An 18912-nucleotide genomic window follows, 5' to 3' on the forward strand; every position below is an offset into this window, starting at 1 on the left:
ACAGTGCCTTAGGTTCTAGTCGGGTGTCATGGAGGACAGACCCGGTCAGCTTTCTTGTGGTGATTACAGAAATTTTGCAATGTTTTGTTTACATCTGAGATGGTGCCTTTTAAAAATTTACAACATTCCCAAACAGGGCTGGTTGCTTCAAATGTTCATACTTGAGAAGATACAGTGTTCAAAATGAACACTATATTCTTATTCTTAACATGGTTTCATATTCTTATTCATATTCTTATTTCATATTCTTAACACGGTTTTACATTTTGTCTCTTATTACATTTAGAGAGTATAATCTGCCCATGAGTACAGTGAGAAGGAGACATATGACAGGAAGAATAATGTTTTTGTGTATTCATAGGGTCTTGTCTATTCTTATGCATTCTTGCATAGCCCCACATTTCATGCTAGTGACATGTGGTGTCTTGTGAGAAGGGCAGGTGCAGGTCTGGGTCATGGTCAGGAGACCCACATTGTGCCTATTGTTAAATTGTCATGTGCTGTGCTCATGTGACCAGGTGCTATCATCACTGAGTCATTTCTGACTCGACAGGTGTTCTAACTGAGTCTGGAAGAGGTTAGTCTGTAGAAAAGTGTGGCATATTCTAGGCGTGTGTGAGACCCACCGGAAAGTGGCTCCCTATGACATGGCTGCTCATCAGTGTCCTGGCATGCATTCCCATAGTTTAGGGAGTGGGGCCTTCCATCATGGGAGTGGTACCCTCCCTTTAGGTCCTCTGTCTCCTAAGATAACACGTTTAGTTCTTTTTCTCTAAGCAAGAGAATTGCTGGTTGTTTGTTTTTTGTTGTTTGGTTTTTGTTTTCCTTGTAAAGAAAATTTGGTTTATGTTTGTATTCAGAGAGCCTGACTATACAGTAATTAAAATGGATGCTTCTTAATTTTCCTCTCTGGGAATGATGGTCAGTCTCAATTATTTGTTAAGAACCATGACTTCGGTTCAGCCTTGTGCTGTTTTTGCTGGACTGCTAGTTTCCTGACAAGTAAGATTGGTATTGCCAACTGCAGCTGGCAATTATCAGCTGTGGATAAACTAAGGCAGCCCCATATCCCACACTTGGGATTAAAAACAAAAATTTATTTAACATAACTGAGTTTTGAAAGAAATCCAAACTTCCACTACAACCCACCATCTCTTCTTTAAATGCTGCTCCTGATTCTTCACACCTGAGTTAGAGTTAATTGATTAGACTGTCTTCTGTCTAAGCAAGGAATATTACCAGAAAATCCATCTCCATTCCTGTTTTACTTATTTCTGGTTTTTTTCCCTCCCATTTCTATAGCAATGCCATATTCATTTAATAATCAGTGTTATATTTATAGACTAAGTCTCCATATTAATCTGCCTCTTTTCATTTCTCTACATGTTGATTCATCAAGATAAACTTTAGAGTCAAAGTATTATGCTGGGAACCTGTTGTGTCATGTTGGATTCAGCCAGGTAGACCAGGCTATGCACATTATGCGTAAAAGTGACTTGGCTTCCTTATGTCTTCACGTGCCTATCAGGACATTTGACTCGTTCTTCTGCCTCAGGGAATGCTTTCTGCTTGGTGTTATAAATAGGAGTGTTGTGGCCTGAGAGCTGAGTGGCGCTTCCTACCTCTGTGTGCTCCGTGTATCAATGTTCATCTTTGTACATATTCTACAGCTTTCACCGTAGCCATCTCAGTGCATCTGGATTAATGGCTGATTTTGGCTTTGGCTGTTTACCGATTATGGGGTTTCTTTCCATTGTTTGACGAGAATACCTCAACTCTGAGTCTTTATTTTGGAAATGTCAAAGTTGGATTTTACATTTTGACATCCTATGTCTTTTCTTCTTGAGTGATTTTATCTTACTTAATGTCCAATTGTAAGTTATATCTTGAATTGTTCCTTTTCAAATTATTTATTTACTTATTATTCCTTGTTTTATGGCTTAAAAAATCTTTTATGTATGTATTGAGTGTATTTTTTTTTCTTATCAAGCCTCAAGAATTTGGAAAACAGCTTTTATACTATTTAAACCTTTTCTTAAGCAATCTAAGTAAACTTATTTTTGATTAATTTCAAAGCTAGAATAAACATTACACTAACATTTTAAATTCGACCAAACTCATTTTTTATTGAGGAATGTTGAAATGAAGTACACACACATAAAAACAAAAGCACAGACACCAGGCTCCCTGCGTGTTCGCAGGTATATGGTCCATCTCCAGAGTCAACGTGAAGTTTGTGTCTCCTAAGAGAGGGCCTTGTTTTCTGGCCGAGTTCCCATCTTTACACTCATTGTACCCTCTGTATCAGCAACCCGCCCCTGTGGCATGGTTTTCACTGTTCTGCTTGGTGTGTAAGTGAGTCCGGTGATGTGTGATTTTTGTGATAAGGAAAGTATAAGTATATTTATAATTGTTGTATATTTCTTCTGGGTTGACTAAATCAGTCCTCGTTGTTACTAGTAGCACTTTTTGTTTCAAAGAGTATTCTACATGTTGGCAATACAGCCATCTGCTCTTCTTGTGTTTATTCTTCTGATGTTATAGTGTCTTTTTCTTTTTTTCTTTACCCCTTTACTTTAAATTTATCTAAACTGTGTCTCTCCTGGGCATTACAAAGTTGGGTCTTTTGTTGTTGTTGTTGTTGTTTCAAATATAGTCTGACAGTCTCTTCCATTTGGCTTAGTTATTAATTCATTTACACTTAGTGTGCCTCTCAGCAGAGATGTATCTAACCTACTTTTAACACTTCCTATGTGTTTATGTATTTTCCACTCTTCTGTTATACCTATGGCTTATTTTTTGGATTAAGTGAATACTTTATTTACCATTACAATGTAGGTAATTACTTTTGAATCTTTTTTTTTGTGTTTAGCTGGGATTCACTATATATATATATTAACTTGTTAGCAAACAAGTTAAGCTTAAGATAGCTTAATTGTAGTCATATTTAGAAGCATTCCTCCCACATGTCTCTGTGTTTTTTACCTTTTTGTAATATTTTTATATATCTATTTACATATTTTTATGTTATACACCCAGTGATACCTTGTTATATTTTCACTTTGCCATCTAGTTTCATTCCTATGCCCTTTGTGCTGACATTGACAAAACATCACACATTCACTTCTGTGTGTTATAGGCTTAGCAATGTTTTCCACACATTATTTTAGTTTCACTGAGAGATTTTGTTTTGTATTCAGTAAGAGATGAGAAGAGACACAAATACACCTGTTCCCTATGTAATTAAGTACTGATTCTCTTCTGTGTCCACGTGCACTTTAATTACCTACAGGGTTCATTTGCTTCTGTGGAAAGAATTTCTTTCAGAATATCTTAGAAAGTACATGAGCTAATTAATGTGAATTCAGGGTTTGCTTTTTCGGGAACTGCTTTATTTTGCCTTTAGTTTTGAAGGAAAGCTTTTCTGGGTGTGGAATTCCAAGTTGGTAGTTTTATTTTTGTTGCCCTGGACACTTTGAACATGTCCTCTTACTTTTTTGCTATTATTGTTTCCTTTCTTGGTTCTTCTGAGAAGTCGCACATTAACCCAAGTAGGTTTCACTTGAGAGTAAAGTAATTTTTCTCATTCAGCTTTCGTGATTTTCTCCTTTTATTGACTACTCTTACTTCTCCTCTGGTATTACACACTTGTAGATCTCTTTGCCTGTATTTTCTCTGAGAAAATGTGAAGTAAGTAGATTGTAACGTGTTCCCTAGGCTGAGAATGTGCACAAAGGAGCTACCAGCAAGGTAAGAGCAGGCACCCGAGAAAGCATTCCAAGCGATAATGGCTGAAGATCTCCTAAGCTTCCGGAACACAGAGCAACATGTAGGCACCCAGAACACAGTTAGAGAAGCGTGGTGCTCTGAATTTATGATGTTAAGGATAAAGGCAGATTACCTGTAGGTGCCCCACATTTAAGATGTGGAGAATTTACACATGGGTACTCTGAAGAAGAGGCTCACAGCTGAGGGAGGAATGAGAGACACATTCAGGAAGGATTTAGGGTTACTGCTTCCATAGCAGCTCAGTACTCCACATGGCAGGTAGAGTCCTGAGGTTGTGGTGATCTTATTCCTAGCTTGTTGTGAGTTTTTTGTTGTTGTTGTTTTGTTTTGATTGGTGCTGACTTGGGTGTGTGAAAAACTCCACTATGCCTTTATGTTTAGTTCTTGTGTTAACAGGATGTCTGAAACCTCACCAAGGATTGAGAAGCCAGTTTGGTTGACCAGTTTATTCCCCAAAGAACAAGCAAGAATCCAAGGGATGCCCATTATATGGGGCAGAGGAGGTCCCGCTCACTCAGTGTTTCTGAAGCCCCTCAACTCACCGTGAGTTTGGAGAACATGCCTGTTCTGTTCTTGGATGTTCACGCTGGTGGTACACTGTGCTGGAAGAACAGCAGGCCCTTGAGGATGGAGACCTGATGCTCATGCACAGCATCTACCTTAGTCTAGGTACTCCATCTCTAGATCTCCAAGAGGGGAGCTCAGCTAGGCCATGCCTCCTGGCTCTTGCTACATAAGACAGAGACACTTGCCCCCATTATTCCACCACTTGCAAGGCATTTTTGCCATGGGACCTGCTTCTCCTTTTGCTCTCATTTCTCACAGGAATAGTCTGCAAACAAGAGTTGCAACCGGAACACCTTTGTGTGCCCATCCATAGACATGAGTGTGAGTGAACATGGATTCTTATCCTCACGTTTCCATCTCTCTTTTGTCTCCATTGGTAACCTATGAACTGTGTCAGAGAAAACATTACTTGGCTCCACCTGATCTGGCTGAGCTGATTGATTTGGAAATGTAGGTTCTTCCACACGCTGACATGCCACTATGCCCCATGCAGCTTTTCAAAGGAAGAATGAAAATCCACTGGCTTGTGCCCCATCGGTATCTGCCCAGCATCCAAGAATGCTGAGAATGAGCAGTGAGGCCCCCGTCATCGGCCACCTCTCCGTGGACTTGTTTACCCAGGCTCTTCTTCCCTGCCAGGCACCTTGTTTCTTAGGGTAGCTGCCCTGGATGCTGTTGTGGCAATGTTGTCTCTTGTGCAGTCCCTGCTCATGGAGCACATGGGAGCTGCTCAGATTATTCCAGGGTACTTCATGCTTGGGGATGCCACCACTGGGAAGTGTTTTCTTCTCCGTGCAGATATATGCCTTGACTGGTAACCTCGTCTTCCAGGGTCTCAGTGTTTTGCCTTTGGATCAGTCGCTTGTCTGAGCAAGGCGTGTTGTATTTCTAGCATGGGCTTTGTCGGGCATGGCTTGAGCAGTCATCTCCCACCACTGATTGCTTAACCCCCTGGATTAGATATTTGCTGCCCAGCTCCTCCAGGCTGCAGAACTGTGCAGTTTGTGAATTTTCTGTGCACCCATGGTTGGTCAGGGTGTAGTCTTTGACAGGCTCCTTTACTGGTGCCTTTCACAGTGTCCTTGCATATGGCAGGAACAGAGCGGTGCACAATGCTACACCTGAGCCCCCCCCCCCCCAAGCTGTACAGCTGAGCACGTGGACTCGGGTAGCACGATCACGTTGTCATTTCTCTGTGAGCGCAGTGGTATTTCTTAAATCCCCACTCTAGGCTCTCTATTTCTTGTCTCCCCCCCACCGCCCCCGACTCACAAGGAAGGAGACTAACAATAAGAATCCAGCCTGGAGACTCTTGTGCCAAGATGATCGATTCACTCAGCACACGCTTGTGATTTATCCCGGGCATTTATTCTTTGTGCATCAGGTTTTCTTACCGCCAATAAATTTAATTAGATTTAATTAAATGGATGGAGCAAATGTGGTCTGCTTTTTTTTTTTTTTCTCTACAGCAGAGAAGTAGGAAATGTCAGTGAAGGGGAGGACACAAGGAAGGCCATGTGCTCTGAGGGGGGCGTGCATCTGCCCTCCTGCTACCTTGAGTCTTTTTAGCCCAGGTTGCCCTAGGGGAAGCTCTTAGGAGTTCAGTCTGCTGGGGTAGAGGGATGCCCTGTGGGTTCACGGTAGGGAACAGAGCTCGGATAACGTGTCTGTTCTTCGGAGTAGTGTTTGTAGAGTACAGACTGTGCTCTGCTCTGCCAGACTCCGAGACGTGGTGGGGGCTGGGCTGGTGGTCCTGGGGTCTGTAAGAAAGCAGGCTGAGCCAAGCCAGGGGATCAAGCTAGTAAGCAGCACCCTCCGTGATCTCTGCGTCAGCTCCTGCCTCTAGGTTCCTGCCCTGTGTGAGTTCCTGCCCTGACTTCCTTTGATGATGAACGGTACTGTGGAAGTGTAAGCCAAATAAATCCTTTCCTCCCCAAGTTGCTTTGGTCAGTGTTTCATGGCATCAATAGAAATCCTAACTAGGAAAAAGGCTGTGATGATGTGCTACCTGGATGTCCTAGAGTGTGGGGTTCCCATAGTAACTGACAAGCCAACGGAGATGCAGGCATCCACCTGCAGGTTAGGCATCTCCTTATTAAAGAGTCAGCGTTTGAAGCACAAATCTCTCCACGGTGTGCTTGCTCCAGGAGCTGTAGGTGCCCTCCATGGCTCCCTGTTTTTTCCTTTGTAGCCTGCAGGGTGGCTCTTCTCCCTCGTGATGTGGAATATCGTGTTCTCATGTAGGAGCCTTGTATGGCTGTGCCATGTGGGCCGAGATTTCTTTGATCCTTCAGTCTCCTGTGGTGCTTCAGGTGAGGACAAACAGGGCTGAAGATGACCACCTGCAGTGAAATGGGCACAGAGCTCTGGGGTCTCAGTCCCCAGACTGGGGCACTGCCTGCTGCTGCGGAGTTGTGAGAAACTTCCAGTGTTACAGAGTCCTGGGATAGGATGTGGCTCTGTGGAAGAGCATTTACCTAGTTTGTATTGAGCCCAGCACCACAAAACATAAGAACAAGGGACCGGGGAGATGTCTTGGTCAGTAACGTGTCTGCCATGCAAGCCTGAGTACCTGGGTGTGGCTTCCCGGGCTCCATGTAACAGCCAGGAACTGTGGCCTGAGTCTGCACCCCTGGTGCTGAGGAAACAGAAGCAGGCAGATCGCAGGAGAGTATTGGCCAGCCAGTCTGGCTAATTGGCGTGCTCCAGGCTCAGTGAGTAGCCTTTGAATAAAAAAATAAGGAGACAGACTGGAGAGATGGCTCAGAGCCTAAGAGTACTGGCTCCTCCTCCAGAGGACCTGAGTTTGATTCCCAGAGAAGCCTTCCATTTGTGCAAGTTAGAGGAAAACAAGACATGCCAAGGACATCCCATGGGGAAGGAGATGGGAGCAGGTTAGAGACAGGCAGAGTGACAGAGTTAATAAGTGAGGAAGTTTCTCATGTGTGCTGTACGAACTGAGCCGAGATGTCCTGTGGAGTCGTCCCAGACAAAGAATGTTATTTGCAAAAAGCCCAAGGCCATACATGTGGCAAGTGCGAGGAGCAGCGAAGGGCTGGCATAGCAGAGCTTGCACAAGGCCCTGACCACATCATGTCTGCCCTTTCTGCCCTTTAAGAATTAACAGGGAATTGTTAGAGGGTTTTGGGAAAAAGTATGGTGTTTATAGTATTCTGGTTGGAGAGATTGTTCTAGTTTTGTTTTGGCTGTGATGATTTGAGAGAAAAGAGTTTATTCAGCTTACAATTACAGGTTATAGTGCTCGATCAGTGGGAAGTCAAGGCAGGGTCTTACTGGATCACATGCACCCAAACGCAGGGGTCCGTGCCGGCGTGGCACTTCTGCTCAACTGGCTTTCTTCATTCTTTCGCCGTTCAGGATTCTGCTCACGGAAACAGCGCTGCCCATAGTTAGTGTGAATGTGCAGGTCTTTCCTCCCAATTAACTACCGAGGTTAACTACCAAACCACCCACTTTGTCCACAGACCAATCTGATCCATGTAATTCTTCAGTTCAAGCTCTCCTTTCAGGTGACTCTAAGTCATGGCCAGTTAACAGTTGAAATTCATCGTGAAAGATTTTTTTGGGGGGGTGGCTCTCTGAAGACAAGATTTCTGGAACCGTGGTGGCTCTTTAAGGTTGGCTCTTCAAGGTGAGGGAGGAAAGGAAGTTGGCTGGCTGGCAGTGGTGGGTGCCAGGTGCCTATTCAGTTCTGGGGATTTGCTGCTGGGCTCTGTGGGCTGACATGGAGGGGAGACAGGCGGGGTCAAGGGACCTGATAGGTATAAGATGAAATCTCAGAGTTGTTTTGATTTGCATTCCCTGATGACTAAGGAGGTTGAGCATTTCTTTAAGTGTTTCTTTGACATTCAATATTCCTCACAATGGAATACTACTCAACAAATAAAAACAAGGAAATCATGAAAATTTCGGGCAAATGGAGGGAACTAGAAGAAATCATCCTGAATGCGGTAACCCAGAAACAGAAAGACAGGCATGGTATACACTCAGTATTAAGTGGATATTAGCCATATAATATAGAACAGCCACTTACAGACCTAAAGAAGCAAAACACTAAGGAGGACCCTAGGGAGGATGCTTAAATCTCATTCAGAGTGGTAACAGGATAGACACAAGAAGTGGAAGAGAGGAAACAGGATGGGAGTCTACTATTGAGGGTCCTCTGAAAGAATTCACCCAGCAGGTATTGAAGCAGATGCTGAGACTCAGGGCCAAACTTTGGCAAAACTCAGGGAATCTTAAGGAGGAAGAGAGGGGTGGGAATAGAGTGACATGAAAGGGACAGGAGCCCCACAAGGAGACCAACAAAACTAAAAGATCTGAGCCCAGGAGGTCCTGCAGAGACTGGCGCACCAACTGAAGACAATGCATGGAGAGGACCTAGACCCCCTGCTCAGATGTGGTTGATTGGCAGCTCCGTCTCCATGTGGATCTCTGAGTGAGGGGAGCAGGGGCTGCAGTGCCTTTGGGTGGCCTTGTCCTTTTTAGTGAACTTAAGAAGAAACAGAAATTAGACTTTTCTCATGATCTGAGTTATTATTTCACATCTGTTTGTGGCGAAACAGCCTCTTACTTGGATCTTGACTTCACTGCCTGTTGTTCCTGAAGCTCCGAGAAGGCCATACCACAGCTGCCTGGAATCATTACATGCTGACTTTTGCTGCTGTTAAGCCCAGGAAAATCTTCTGTAAAATTAATTTAATGGTGTCTCATAAGAAGGGAAATGTCTGTGGAGCTTTTGGTTCTTTTCTGTCTGTAATGGGGATAATTCTTAGGCAGTGAAAGTAAGCAGGCTGACTCTGAAAGAGCACAGAGCTGCAAAGACTGAGCTGGACCTGACTTTTGAAGGCAGAATGGCCTTCTCCATAGACAGTGATCTTGGCTTCCAGCTGCAGGTGAGGGAGGATTTCCTGTGCCTAGAGGCCCTGAGTAGTGCAGGTCCAAAGTCTCTTGAGGCAGGGATTTGTGTGAGCCATGTCCAGAGAAGTGTACTACTAGTCCATCAGGGGACAGGAGTGTGGCCATCACTCAGGGATGACTCCTCCTGTCCCTCCTGGGGAGAGCCCTGGCTTTTTGACTCACCAGGGCCCAGCTGAGATTTCTTTGCTGAGACCCAGATGGGCTTCTCCTGTGGATGTGGTGACTGGTTTTCAGTGGACCATGGACAGATGAGCAGAGGATTCTGATTGGCTGGAAGCTGCTGGTTCTCGGGGCAGCAAAGTTGGGGGTGTGTGGAAGGGTTGCTGGACAAACCTGCAGGGCTTGTGTTTCTAATTGCACATATATATCAGGGATGTGCCTCTGTGTGTGGGGAGTGCCCAGGGGTGAGTGGAGGGAGAGGTATTCGGAGGGGGAGGTCTGGGGCTGAGAGTGGTTTGATGTTGCTGTGGGGAGGGGATGGTATTTTTGACCAGAAAGTTAGTCTGAAGCCTGCTGCTTTTCTTCGCTTACATCCTCAAATCATCCTGTGCTCATGCTTTCCTGGCAGCAGGTGTGGGGTGGCGGGTCCCTGAATGCCTGCATTCAAGATTTGTAAGGACAGCAGCTTTCTGTGAAGGCATCACCCTACTCCCAGCACACATAGCTGCTTTGAAAGTCATTTTTTCTTCAGAGGCAGAACTGAACATTCTGACCCAGGGCCTTAGACAATTCCAGCCCAGCCTTTGTTGTTTGGATTATGTGAACCCCGCTTCTCTGAAGATGGGAGTGTCACTTCTCTGACAGGAGAAAGGGTTTTTTGAGGTGTGAGTGTGGCAGAGGTACTCTGGTGGCTGGTGGGGCTCTGGGCACCACAGGGACCCTTCCTGTAACAGCTGAAAGAGTCTGGTTTGCCCTGCTGTGCTGACATTTTGACCATGTGATCACAGGCAGAGGTCAATGGTGTGTCTCTACACAGAACTATTTTTGCACCAATTAACCAATGTTTCTGTCTTCCCCTGTGTTCTCTATCCACTTTTACCAAACGACTTTCAAGAAACATCTTGAAAGAGGAAATTGATTTTGGCTGGTAGTTTGAGGGTGTAACCCATCATGACAGGGAAGGTCTGAAGGTAGGAATGGCTTGGGGCTATGGTGGTAGGCAGGAGAGGTTGCTTGCTCCCATTTGGATAGACCCAAGAGTAAAGAGAATGGGGTAAGGAGAGTCGAATCTTACCTGGAAAACTTGTGTTTGTGGAAGGTGTTCTGCTTAAAATGATCTGAGTGGACATCTCCTGTCTCTTGTTTGTGGATGGAGGGATGGGGCAGGTGATGTCCAGCTGTGCTCATACTGGAATGCCGGCTCTGGATGAGGGCCCCCTGGTGTGTGTGCAGTCTCACATATATGTATCTTTGGGTTCTATGATGTTCATGTGTATTTGTATTCTTGGGTTCTGTGCCCAAACCTGCACATGTTGTTGGTTCTTCCTGTCAGTATCCTGGCTATTCACTATTTTTGTTTATAGCACGCATGTGTAAGAATCAGAGATGATTAGAACCCAACAGGACCAAATTTAGCATGACTTACTAGACGAGGGTTGAGGAGGCGGCAACAGATTGTCCTTGCACAAATGGGTTGGTACCCATGCTGGTGAGGGACCTGATAGGTGACAGAGGCCTGGATATAGATTTCCAGCTGTCCGCATCACTTCTGCCCATTGGGATATCATGTACCCCTCAGCTAAGGATCCTCCCTGCAATCTGCTCTAGAAATACTCCAGGTCCATATTTCTGGTTTCTCTGAGAAGCCCTCCATCTGTTCTACATGTTGTGAGAACACATGGAGATTGATTTCTCTGTGCACAGCAATTATGCTGCTGTCTGTCCTCTGCCAGCCCCTCTGACAGCTTGACACGATGTTTCTATTGCATGATCTCTAATGGGACAGTTGATGGACTAGAAGTCACTGGACAGATGTTGCTTCCATGGTTCTCAAACCGTTTCCTGGATCATTGCTGCTGCATCACCAGGGAACACGAAATGCAGCTCCTGGCCCCACTTGGGGCCCAGAATGCTGTGTGAGCCATCCCTGTGTGTAGGTAGCACTGGTATAGGTGGAGGCTTGAGTTCTTCATGGTAGGTTGCCTTTACTACTGGCTCAGGGAGCCTGAAGTGATCCCATTTTCATAGATGGCAAAGGTAAGGGCAGTGATGGCAGCTTGATGACAGCTTGCTCAGCATCAGGCCCTACTTTGTGTTCTAGGTTGTGGCTCTTTGCTCGCCCTGACACCCTTCGCAAGAACCACACAATATAAGGCAACTACCTCATGCTGAGGCACCGCACCGCAGCCCTCATATCCCCTTAGTCTGCTTTGAAGGCGTGTTGCCACCCTGAGCTGGGCACCGAGGCAGAGCCTCAGGTCAGTTAGTGTTCCTGTAAGTGAAGAAGCTGGGCCACACCCTGGCTGACCACCCGAGTCCCCCCTACCCGCCCCCCAAGGCTGCACTTCTATAAATGGTTCTGGTGCACAAATGACTGCTTATGATGACAGAGTCAAGGATCTCTGCCCATCCTATGCTGAGCACTAAGGAGGTGTGTGGAGGTGCACGGGGAAATCCCAAGGTGAGCATCTGACCAGTCCTGTCTGGCCTACGAATGAGTTCCTACTCCTCACTGTCAGGACCACGAGAGGAAGGCAGACATAGAGCATGGTTCAGCACACATGGAGACCAGCATCTCCAGATACTGTGGGGGTTGGATGCTGCTGAGTCTGGTCTCAGGACAGGCATGTCAGACTTTCTAGAAGAATCCTAAGGCCATTTCTTCACAGTTCAGTTGGTTGGGGAAAGTTAACTGAACACTTATTAATGTTCTTGATACTCCAAAAAGTGTATCTATGTCTCTGGGGCCTGTGTCCGCTAAGAAATGTGTTAAACTCTGTAATGTCACTTCAAGGTTTTAAGTGCCAGAGTGCATCTCTTGTACAAACTGCACAACCTCAGACTGTCAGGGATGCCCACTGTCAGTGGCCTATTGGGCCCAGCATCCCGCTGCCCATGAAGAAAGGACATCAAGTTTGAGAGAAGGATGGGGATGGGAAAGAATGATACTTCCTGAGAGCTTACACTTGGAATAATGTCTGTCAATGTTTTCAGAGGTTAACGAACAAGACAAAATACCATGTACACTGGACCTCCCAAAGGCTCTAAGGCTGCATCCTTTCACCTTTGAGGTGAACTCTGTAACTCAGAGAGCTGGTGCTCTTGATGACAGTTATTGCCCTCTCTGTGGGCCGAGCAGTCTTGAGGATATTCAGGCCACACAGATACCTGGGTCCCCATCTCTCACTCATTCCAGACTGGGGATGTATGACAGTGGCTTGACCCAAATTAACAGCACTGGGGATCAGATGATAACACATAACGATTGATACTAAGCAGGGTAGATACTAAGCAGGGAGCATCAGCTTTTACAGCTATGACGTCACCGAGAACAGAGACTATGCCAAAGGTAGGGGAGCCATCAATATTCCTGTCCTCAGGGAGGGAAGAGCCTGTGCTGCAGCCAGAGCCAAATGAGGCTGATGCATGGAAGGCACACTTACGGGAAGGAGACTCTCAGAGAAATAACAGTGGGTGGCCAGACCCGGGGAGTTCACTGGAGGGGTGGAATACAAAGCAGAGAGAATTTCGCAAAAGTATAACAGAAAGGCCGAGAAACAGTGTGGTGACGGTGAGTAAAGCCACTCATCCCTGTGCCTACATCATGGGACTTCCAGGAAGAAGGAGCAGAAAAGACATGCTAGAGTGGCTAGAATTAGAGGATGTGAGGCTCCGTCATCACAGATGCAGATGCGCCAGGCCCGCAGGCTTAAATCGCAGGTGACAGTCCCTCACCTGCCCACTCTCGCCATACTTCAGAGAGAGCACACGGCTTCTTTATAAACGTGGAATGGACTGTCCCTCTGAGAGACAGAGCGGGCACCAAGGTGCTAGTTGTTTGAAAGACAACAGCCCCTAATGTGAGGGCGGGGGGCAGGGGGCAGCAGTCTCAGAGAGGAACTGAGTATTAGCTTATCGTCTATCAGCAGGATGTAGATTCAGAAGCTTTGCGAGGTACTCTGAGGGGCTTGGCAGACAGAATACATAGGCACTGCACAGCAGATGTTAGGGTTTTGGAATGGGTCCAGTGGAGGGCCCCAACCCTTTCTGAAGCTGATCGTCCTCGCATGGTAACTTCTTTTAACATGGGAACATCTAACTCCTGCCAGAATGGTTTGTAGCAATACGCATGCACTGTGCTCTTAACTCTCCAGTACCTTGTTCCCAGTTCACAAAGGGACCAGATTAATATTGACTGTGTTGCTGAGTCCCAGGGATGAATTTGGAGGTAGGCTACTAGAATCCTTGTGAGTCTCCAGGGTTAGTAAGGGCTTGGTAGGAGGAAGCTGGCCATAGGAATGGAGGGGGGAAGGAGGCAGGGAGCCCGTCATCTCCATTGCAGACTTTCTCATGATGGTCATTCAGGGAACTCAAGTACTCTGTAGCTATTTGGACAAGGACTGGAGGGCTCAGGTGCAAGTCAGGAATGTCCTGGTTCCAGAATGCAGGCCAAGATATTACACCTGACAGAAAGACCTTGTGTCTGCCTACTCAGCATCATGCCCTACCCTGATGGTTGCCCATCCCATGGTCCTCTCTGGCTCTGCTCAGCACTCACCCAACACAAGTGATTTCTGAGTCCCCAGATCATACCAGATATCCATTCATGGGTTTTTCTGCTCAGTGTAAGGGCTTAGCATAGGTGGGGCAACTTGAAGCTAAAGATAAACTCAAACCAGCAATTAGAGAGTCGAATGGCTCAGATGTAGGGGGAAAGGGGAAGATCCAACAGTGTGAGAATTTGTTGCGGGTGCACACAGAATAGACCATGCTTCATTCCAGGTCCTCAGTGATGTGTATGAATGAATGAGTTGCCATCTCAATGGCATTGTGGAGGGAAAGCATCAGAAAACAAAAAGATTGGGATGAGAGAGCAAGGAGGTTGACTTGATAGTGCTGCTATGGTAAGAAAATAAAGACTCAGCCACACGCAGTGGCTTACTCCTGTAATCCCAGCACTCAGGAGGCAGAGGCAGGTGGATCTCTGTGAGTTCGAGGCCAGCCTGGTCTATAGAGGGAGTCCAGGACAGCCAAGGCTACACAGAGAAACCCTGTCTGGAAAAACCAAAAAATAAAATAAAATAAAAATAAGGACTTTACATTTTGAAGAAACCCTGAGTTTATTATCTTGAGGCAAATTCAAGCCCAGAGAACTCTGTAACTTGCCAACAAATAACATTAATTGTAGTTGCCCACAACCACCAATAGTAACCGCCTGCACAAGGGGCTGGAAATTAAAAGAGACAGAGAACACAGAGAGAGGGACACCAAGACAGTGCTCTGACCAAGGTGCCATCTTTATTACAGAGTAAACCACTTATATAGGCAAACTACAAGGGACTTTCCAAATAAACATAACCAAGCAAAACAGGAGGCTCTTAACCAGGCAAAACAGGAGGCTCTTAACCAAGCAAAACAGGAGGCTTAACCAGGCAAAATAGGAGGCTTAACCAAGCAAAGGAAATGTCTGCTGAAAGCAAGAATAGCGAGTCAGCATGACTTGACACACGTGACCACCTCAAGTCCAATGGAATGGCTACCTCATTAACACCAGGATTTCTTCTTGGAACTCCCTACCTATTGCATTATGGGTTGAATTCAGTTTCCCCTAAGCATCTCACAATGTGCCTTAATTTGGACACAGGCCCCCAGAAGACTTAATGAAGGCAGATGAGGCCAGAAGGGTGGGCTCTCACTGAACTGGACTGTCTATTTGCAGAAAGGACATGTGGGCACACACAAGAAAAGATGGTTTGGTTGACATGCATATGAAGGCAAGGCCATGTGAGTATGGACCCAAAGGCATGGAGGGAAGATCATATGGGTGTGGACACACATGCATGGAAGGAGAGTAGTGCCGTTGTGGATCCATCTGTATGCAGGGACAGTCATGAGCGAGTGTGACTAGGAGGCCATATTAGTGCACACATGAGAGAGGACCCTGCTGACACGTGCCTATTTAGGGAAGGCCATGCAGATACAATGGAGATTGAAGGTACATAGCTATAAGCCTTGGGTGCTAGGAGTCATAAGGAGTAGAGAGGCATACATAGCCATTCTTAGAGCCTTTCTATAGTACACTACTCTATACCTTGGTTTTGGATTTCAGGCCTGCAGACTATCTGGCAGGATGTTTAAATGTTCTCAGCCCTTACCAGTGGCACCTAAGACATCCACTTTGAGAGACTAATGTTCTCTATGTAGCAGAATTTTTCCAGATCACATGACTTCACACAGATGAACTGCTATGCTCACCACTCCAGATGTCCTCCTTCAAGCTCATAGGTGATGGGAGGGTCAGAGGACCAGAGAGTCCCTAGAGATGTCAGTGGGGAATAGAGGAAAGCTATGTTTTCTGGGTATCTAGGGACAGGCAAAGGCTGTAGTTACCTGAGACCTGAGTGAGGACGATAAGAGTAAGACTACCCAGAGGTACCACCTGGGTGATCAGAGCTGAGTCCTCCCTGGGTCTTGCTATCACCACCCAAAAGTAAAGATGTGTTCAGTGTCCACACTGTTAAAACATCAGCCCACCGCTCGGGTAGCCTGGAGATGTACAGTGCAGCCAGAGTCAGCAGACCGTTCTAGATTTTAGACACATTCTAGATTTCCTTCAGATAATATTGCGGAAGCCTCAGTTTCCCTGTGGGGTTGTGTTTTTGTCTTTGATCTAAGAAGGTGTGGTACCTAGAGAGGAAGTAGGATTTGGATGATTGAGATTTGGAGGTCTTTTTTATGAAGCAGCTCTCCAGTTGGAAGAATCTAAACCTATGGTGCATAGATATCATTGGGGGTTTCCTCAGAATGTGGAATGATGGACACCCTGAGACCTTGGGTAGTGCTGATGGAGAATTGGGGGGCCTTTGATTTTGTGGGTCCCGTGTTCCTGGTTCTGGACTGCAGAGTACAATGCCTCTAATTATCCTCAGCAGTTAAATGCTCTCAAAGAATAGGCAGGTTGAGCAGGATTGAACTTTTAAAGTGCCTTTGGGCAGGGAAGATAATTTCATTCTTCTTTTCTGCCTTCTGTAAATCCTTCAGAGAGAAGGAAATAAACCCATTACAGTCCTGCCTGGATGTTCCCTTAAGCTGGCTGCAAGGAAGTGATGTGTGCCTGGCATTTGAGAGTCTGCAGCTGTACCCAAGATTTAGTGCAGGTGTCTTACCCACGACTGAGGCTGGGAGGAGACTGTCAAGATTAGATATGGGCGCCATTTTTGAACACAAATCGTCTGCCTTTGGGAAAGTCAAGGTGAATTCTACCATGGTCTGTTTATGACTTCTTCAGGCTCCTTATATTTTCCTGTATGAAAGCTACTTGGCATGCTCAAAAAATGATTTGAGGTTGTGGCAGGGAGGGAGTGTTGCTTCAAAGGGACCATAAGTGAGATTCCTGGATTGTGCTAGTGGCTTTTTTGGGTAGCAGCAGCTTAGGGAAGCTTGGGGGGTGGGGACCAGAGGCTTGAATGTAAAGCCATCAGTGTTCCAGTTGTCCACCTGGCTTGACCCAGAATGGCTGCCCTTGGGAATCATTGATCAGTTTCTAAGGTCACATGTCAAACTGACATGTCTATTCCTCAACTTTGTAGTCCTCAGGTTGGACCTTTCTGTTATACCGTGACCTTTAGAACCTGGCCTAAGCTCAGGGCTCTCAGTTCAAGACCCAGAAGTAGGGTGACATTGTGGTAATCTCGATGACACAGTCTCAGAGAGACAGACCCAGCTATGAAGAGAGTTCACCACTATAACTACTGGGCTTAGAATCAGTTTCCTACTTGGGAGGACCATAAGCAACAAAAGAACACTCATTGTAACCCTGTGTGTTCTTGTGTCCTCAGCATCAAAGGCTCAGGGCTGCTGTTGGGGAGGAGTCAGAAACAAACACACAGGGTAGTCTGGTTGATGGAGACCATCAGCACCATCAGCACAGCACAGGCCAGAGCTCACGCAGTGGTTCTTGCTACGCTCTTGAAGACTTGTTGAATGAGGTTTTCGTTTGTGTTCCTACGCAGCAGTCAAATCTAATGCCATATTTTCCATAGCATTTACTAGCTAACCATTTGCTCATTGCTTTCTTTTATTTGATTTTTGTCTCATTAGCTTTTACCCAGAGTCAGAAATTATTCATGCTGTTATGTGCAGCCAATTATATTTAGGATTAAAAAAAAAAAACCACACACACAACATTGTTCCTACAAGGTATTCTGAGCAAGTAGAGGAAGGTTGGCTTAGGCAGAGAAAACTTCCTCTAAGTCTACAAGAGTGGGTGTTATGGTCCTGGTATTTTCCTGGGACACCTCTGTCCCTTGTGTGCAACTCACTTCTCTAAAGAAACATTGCCTTCCTGGCTGACAGCTCTGGACAGCTGCCACTGCTGGCTGAGGGCCACAGTGCCTGGTCTTGTGGAGCATCTGAGAGTTCAGCTTTTCTCTGAGTGGCTTAGGAAGCATGATCATAAATTTCCTGCAGAGAATCTCCTGTTCCAGACTCTCTCGGCCTGTGCAAGGCAGAAGCTTTACGTTGTAACATTGTCTTGACAAAACCGATTTCTATTATTTTCACCCTCGAATCAAATGCAACACTTCCTTCACCCTTAGCTACCAAGCTTAGACTCTAAATACAGCTTTTTGTTTTACATTTTTTCCCACAAATCTTCTGGATTTGAGGGAGGAGAGTGGCTGAATTTAGATCCTCAATGGAGACTCAGCAGTGTCCCAGCAAGACTCCACTGTCAAGTTCTAATTGCACCTAATAGTATAAAAGCCACCAGGAAAATTGGTGTTCCTATTTTCCTACACACTGCAGTCCCTCCAGAGCCAGGTTCCAGATCTCTTAGGGCCCATTAGGGTATATGACCCAGTGGCAGCCACATCCCAGGAGAACCATATACAATCAACACACTTACTTGATTAACCTTTTTGATGAGAAATGCATGTTATCAGCATTTCCCATACGAGCTGATTATTCAGACCATCTTGGGTGCAATGACTTTGTGCAATGATCTTATTAGAAAATCCCTCACAGCACCTAATGAAATGCTTTCCCTCTGCCTGACTAATAACCAAATGCCTTTTATTTATGTGTTTTGAAACAGGTTCTGCCCGGCATCCTGCAGAAGCATTGCTGCATTTTACCAGACAGAAACACAGGTAAGACCTGCCTCTTCCTGATCTGAGAGCACAAGTTGTGTGTCAGTGATGGGAATATGATGTCTGAGGTAGATGTTTTATGGCTTTTTGAAGTTGACTCTCTCTCTCTCTCTTTTTCTCTCTCTCTCTCTGGGATTTTTTTTTATAACTGAAAGAAACAGAAAGATGGGATACTCAGTTTTCTGTTGAGTTACGAGCTGAGTTCACATTTCTATTTTTAATGACCAAAGAAATGGATTCAGATGATTATAATATTGGGTTTTTTAAAGGACCATTGCCTATTTTAAAAATCAAGTTGAATACATCA

The 18912-nt window shown here is 45.6% G+C and overlaps 1 protein-coding gene across 3 annotated transcripts in view; it reads left to right on the forward strand.

Moving 5' to 3' along the window:
* The window catches only part of Dlgap2 (DLG associated protein 2), a 715977-nt gene that overhangs the window by 123420 nt on the left and 573645 nt on the right, over positions 1-18912 (forward strand). For all 3 annotated transcript variants that reach the window (XM_060381432.1, XM_060381433.1, XM_060381435.1), the window contains one exon: positions 18551-18605. In XM_060381432.1, the coding sequence (XP_060237415.1) occupies positions 18551-18605 (55 nt within the window). The remainder of the gene's footprint in view (positions 1-18550; positions 18606-18912) is intronic.

The sequence above is a fragment of the Meriones unguiculatus genome, chromosome 4 (genome assembly GCF_030254825.1).
Source record: "Meriones unguiculatus strain TT.TT164.6M chromosome 4, Bangor_MerUng_6.1, whole genome shotgun sequence".
NCBI classification, from domain to species: Eukaryota; Metazoa; Chordata; class Mammalia; order Rodentia; family Muridae; genus Meriones; species Meriones unguiculatus.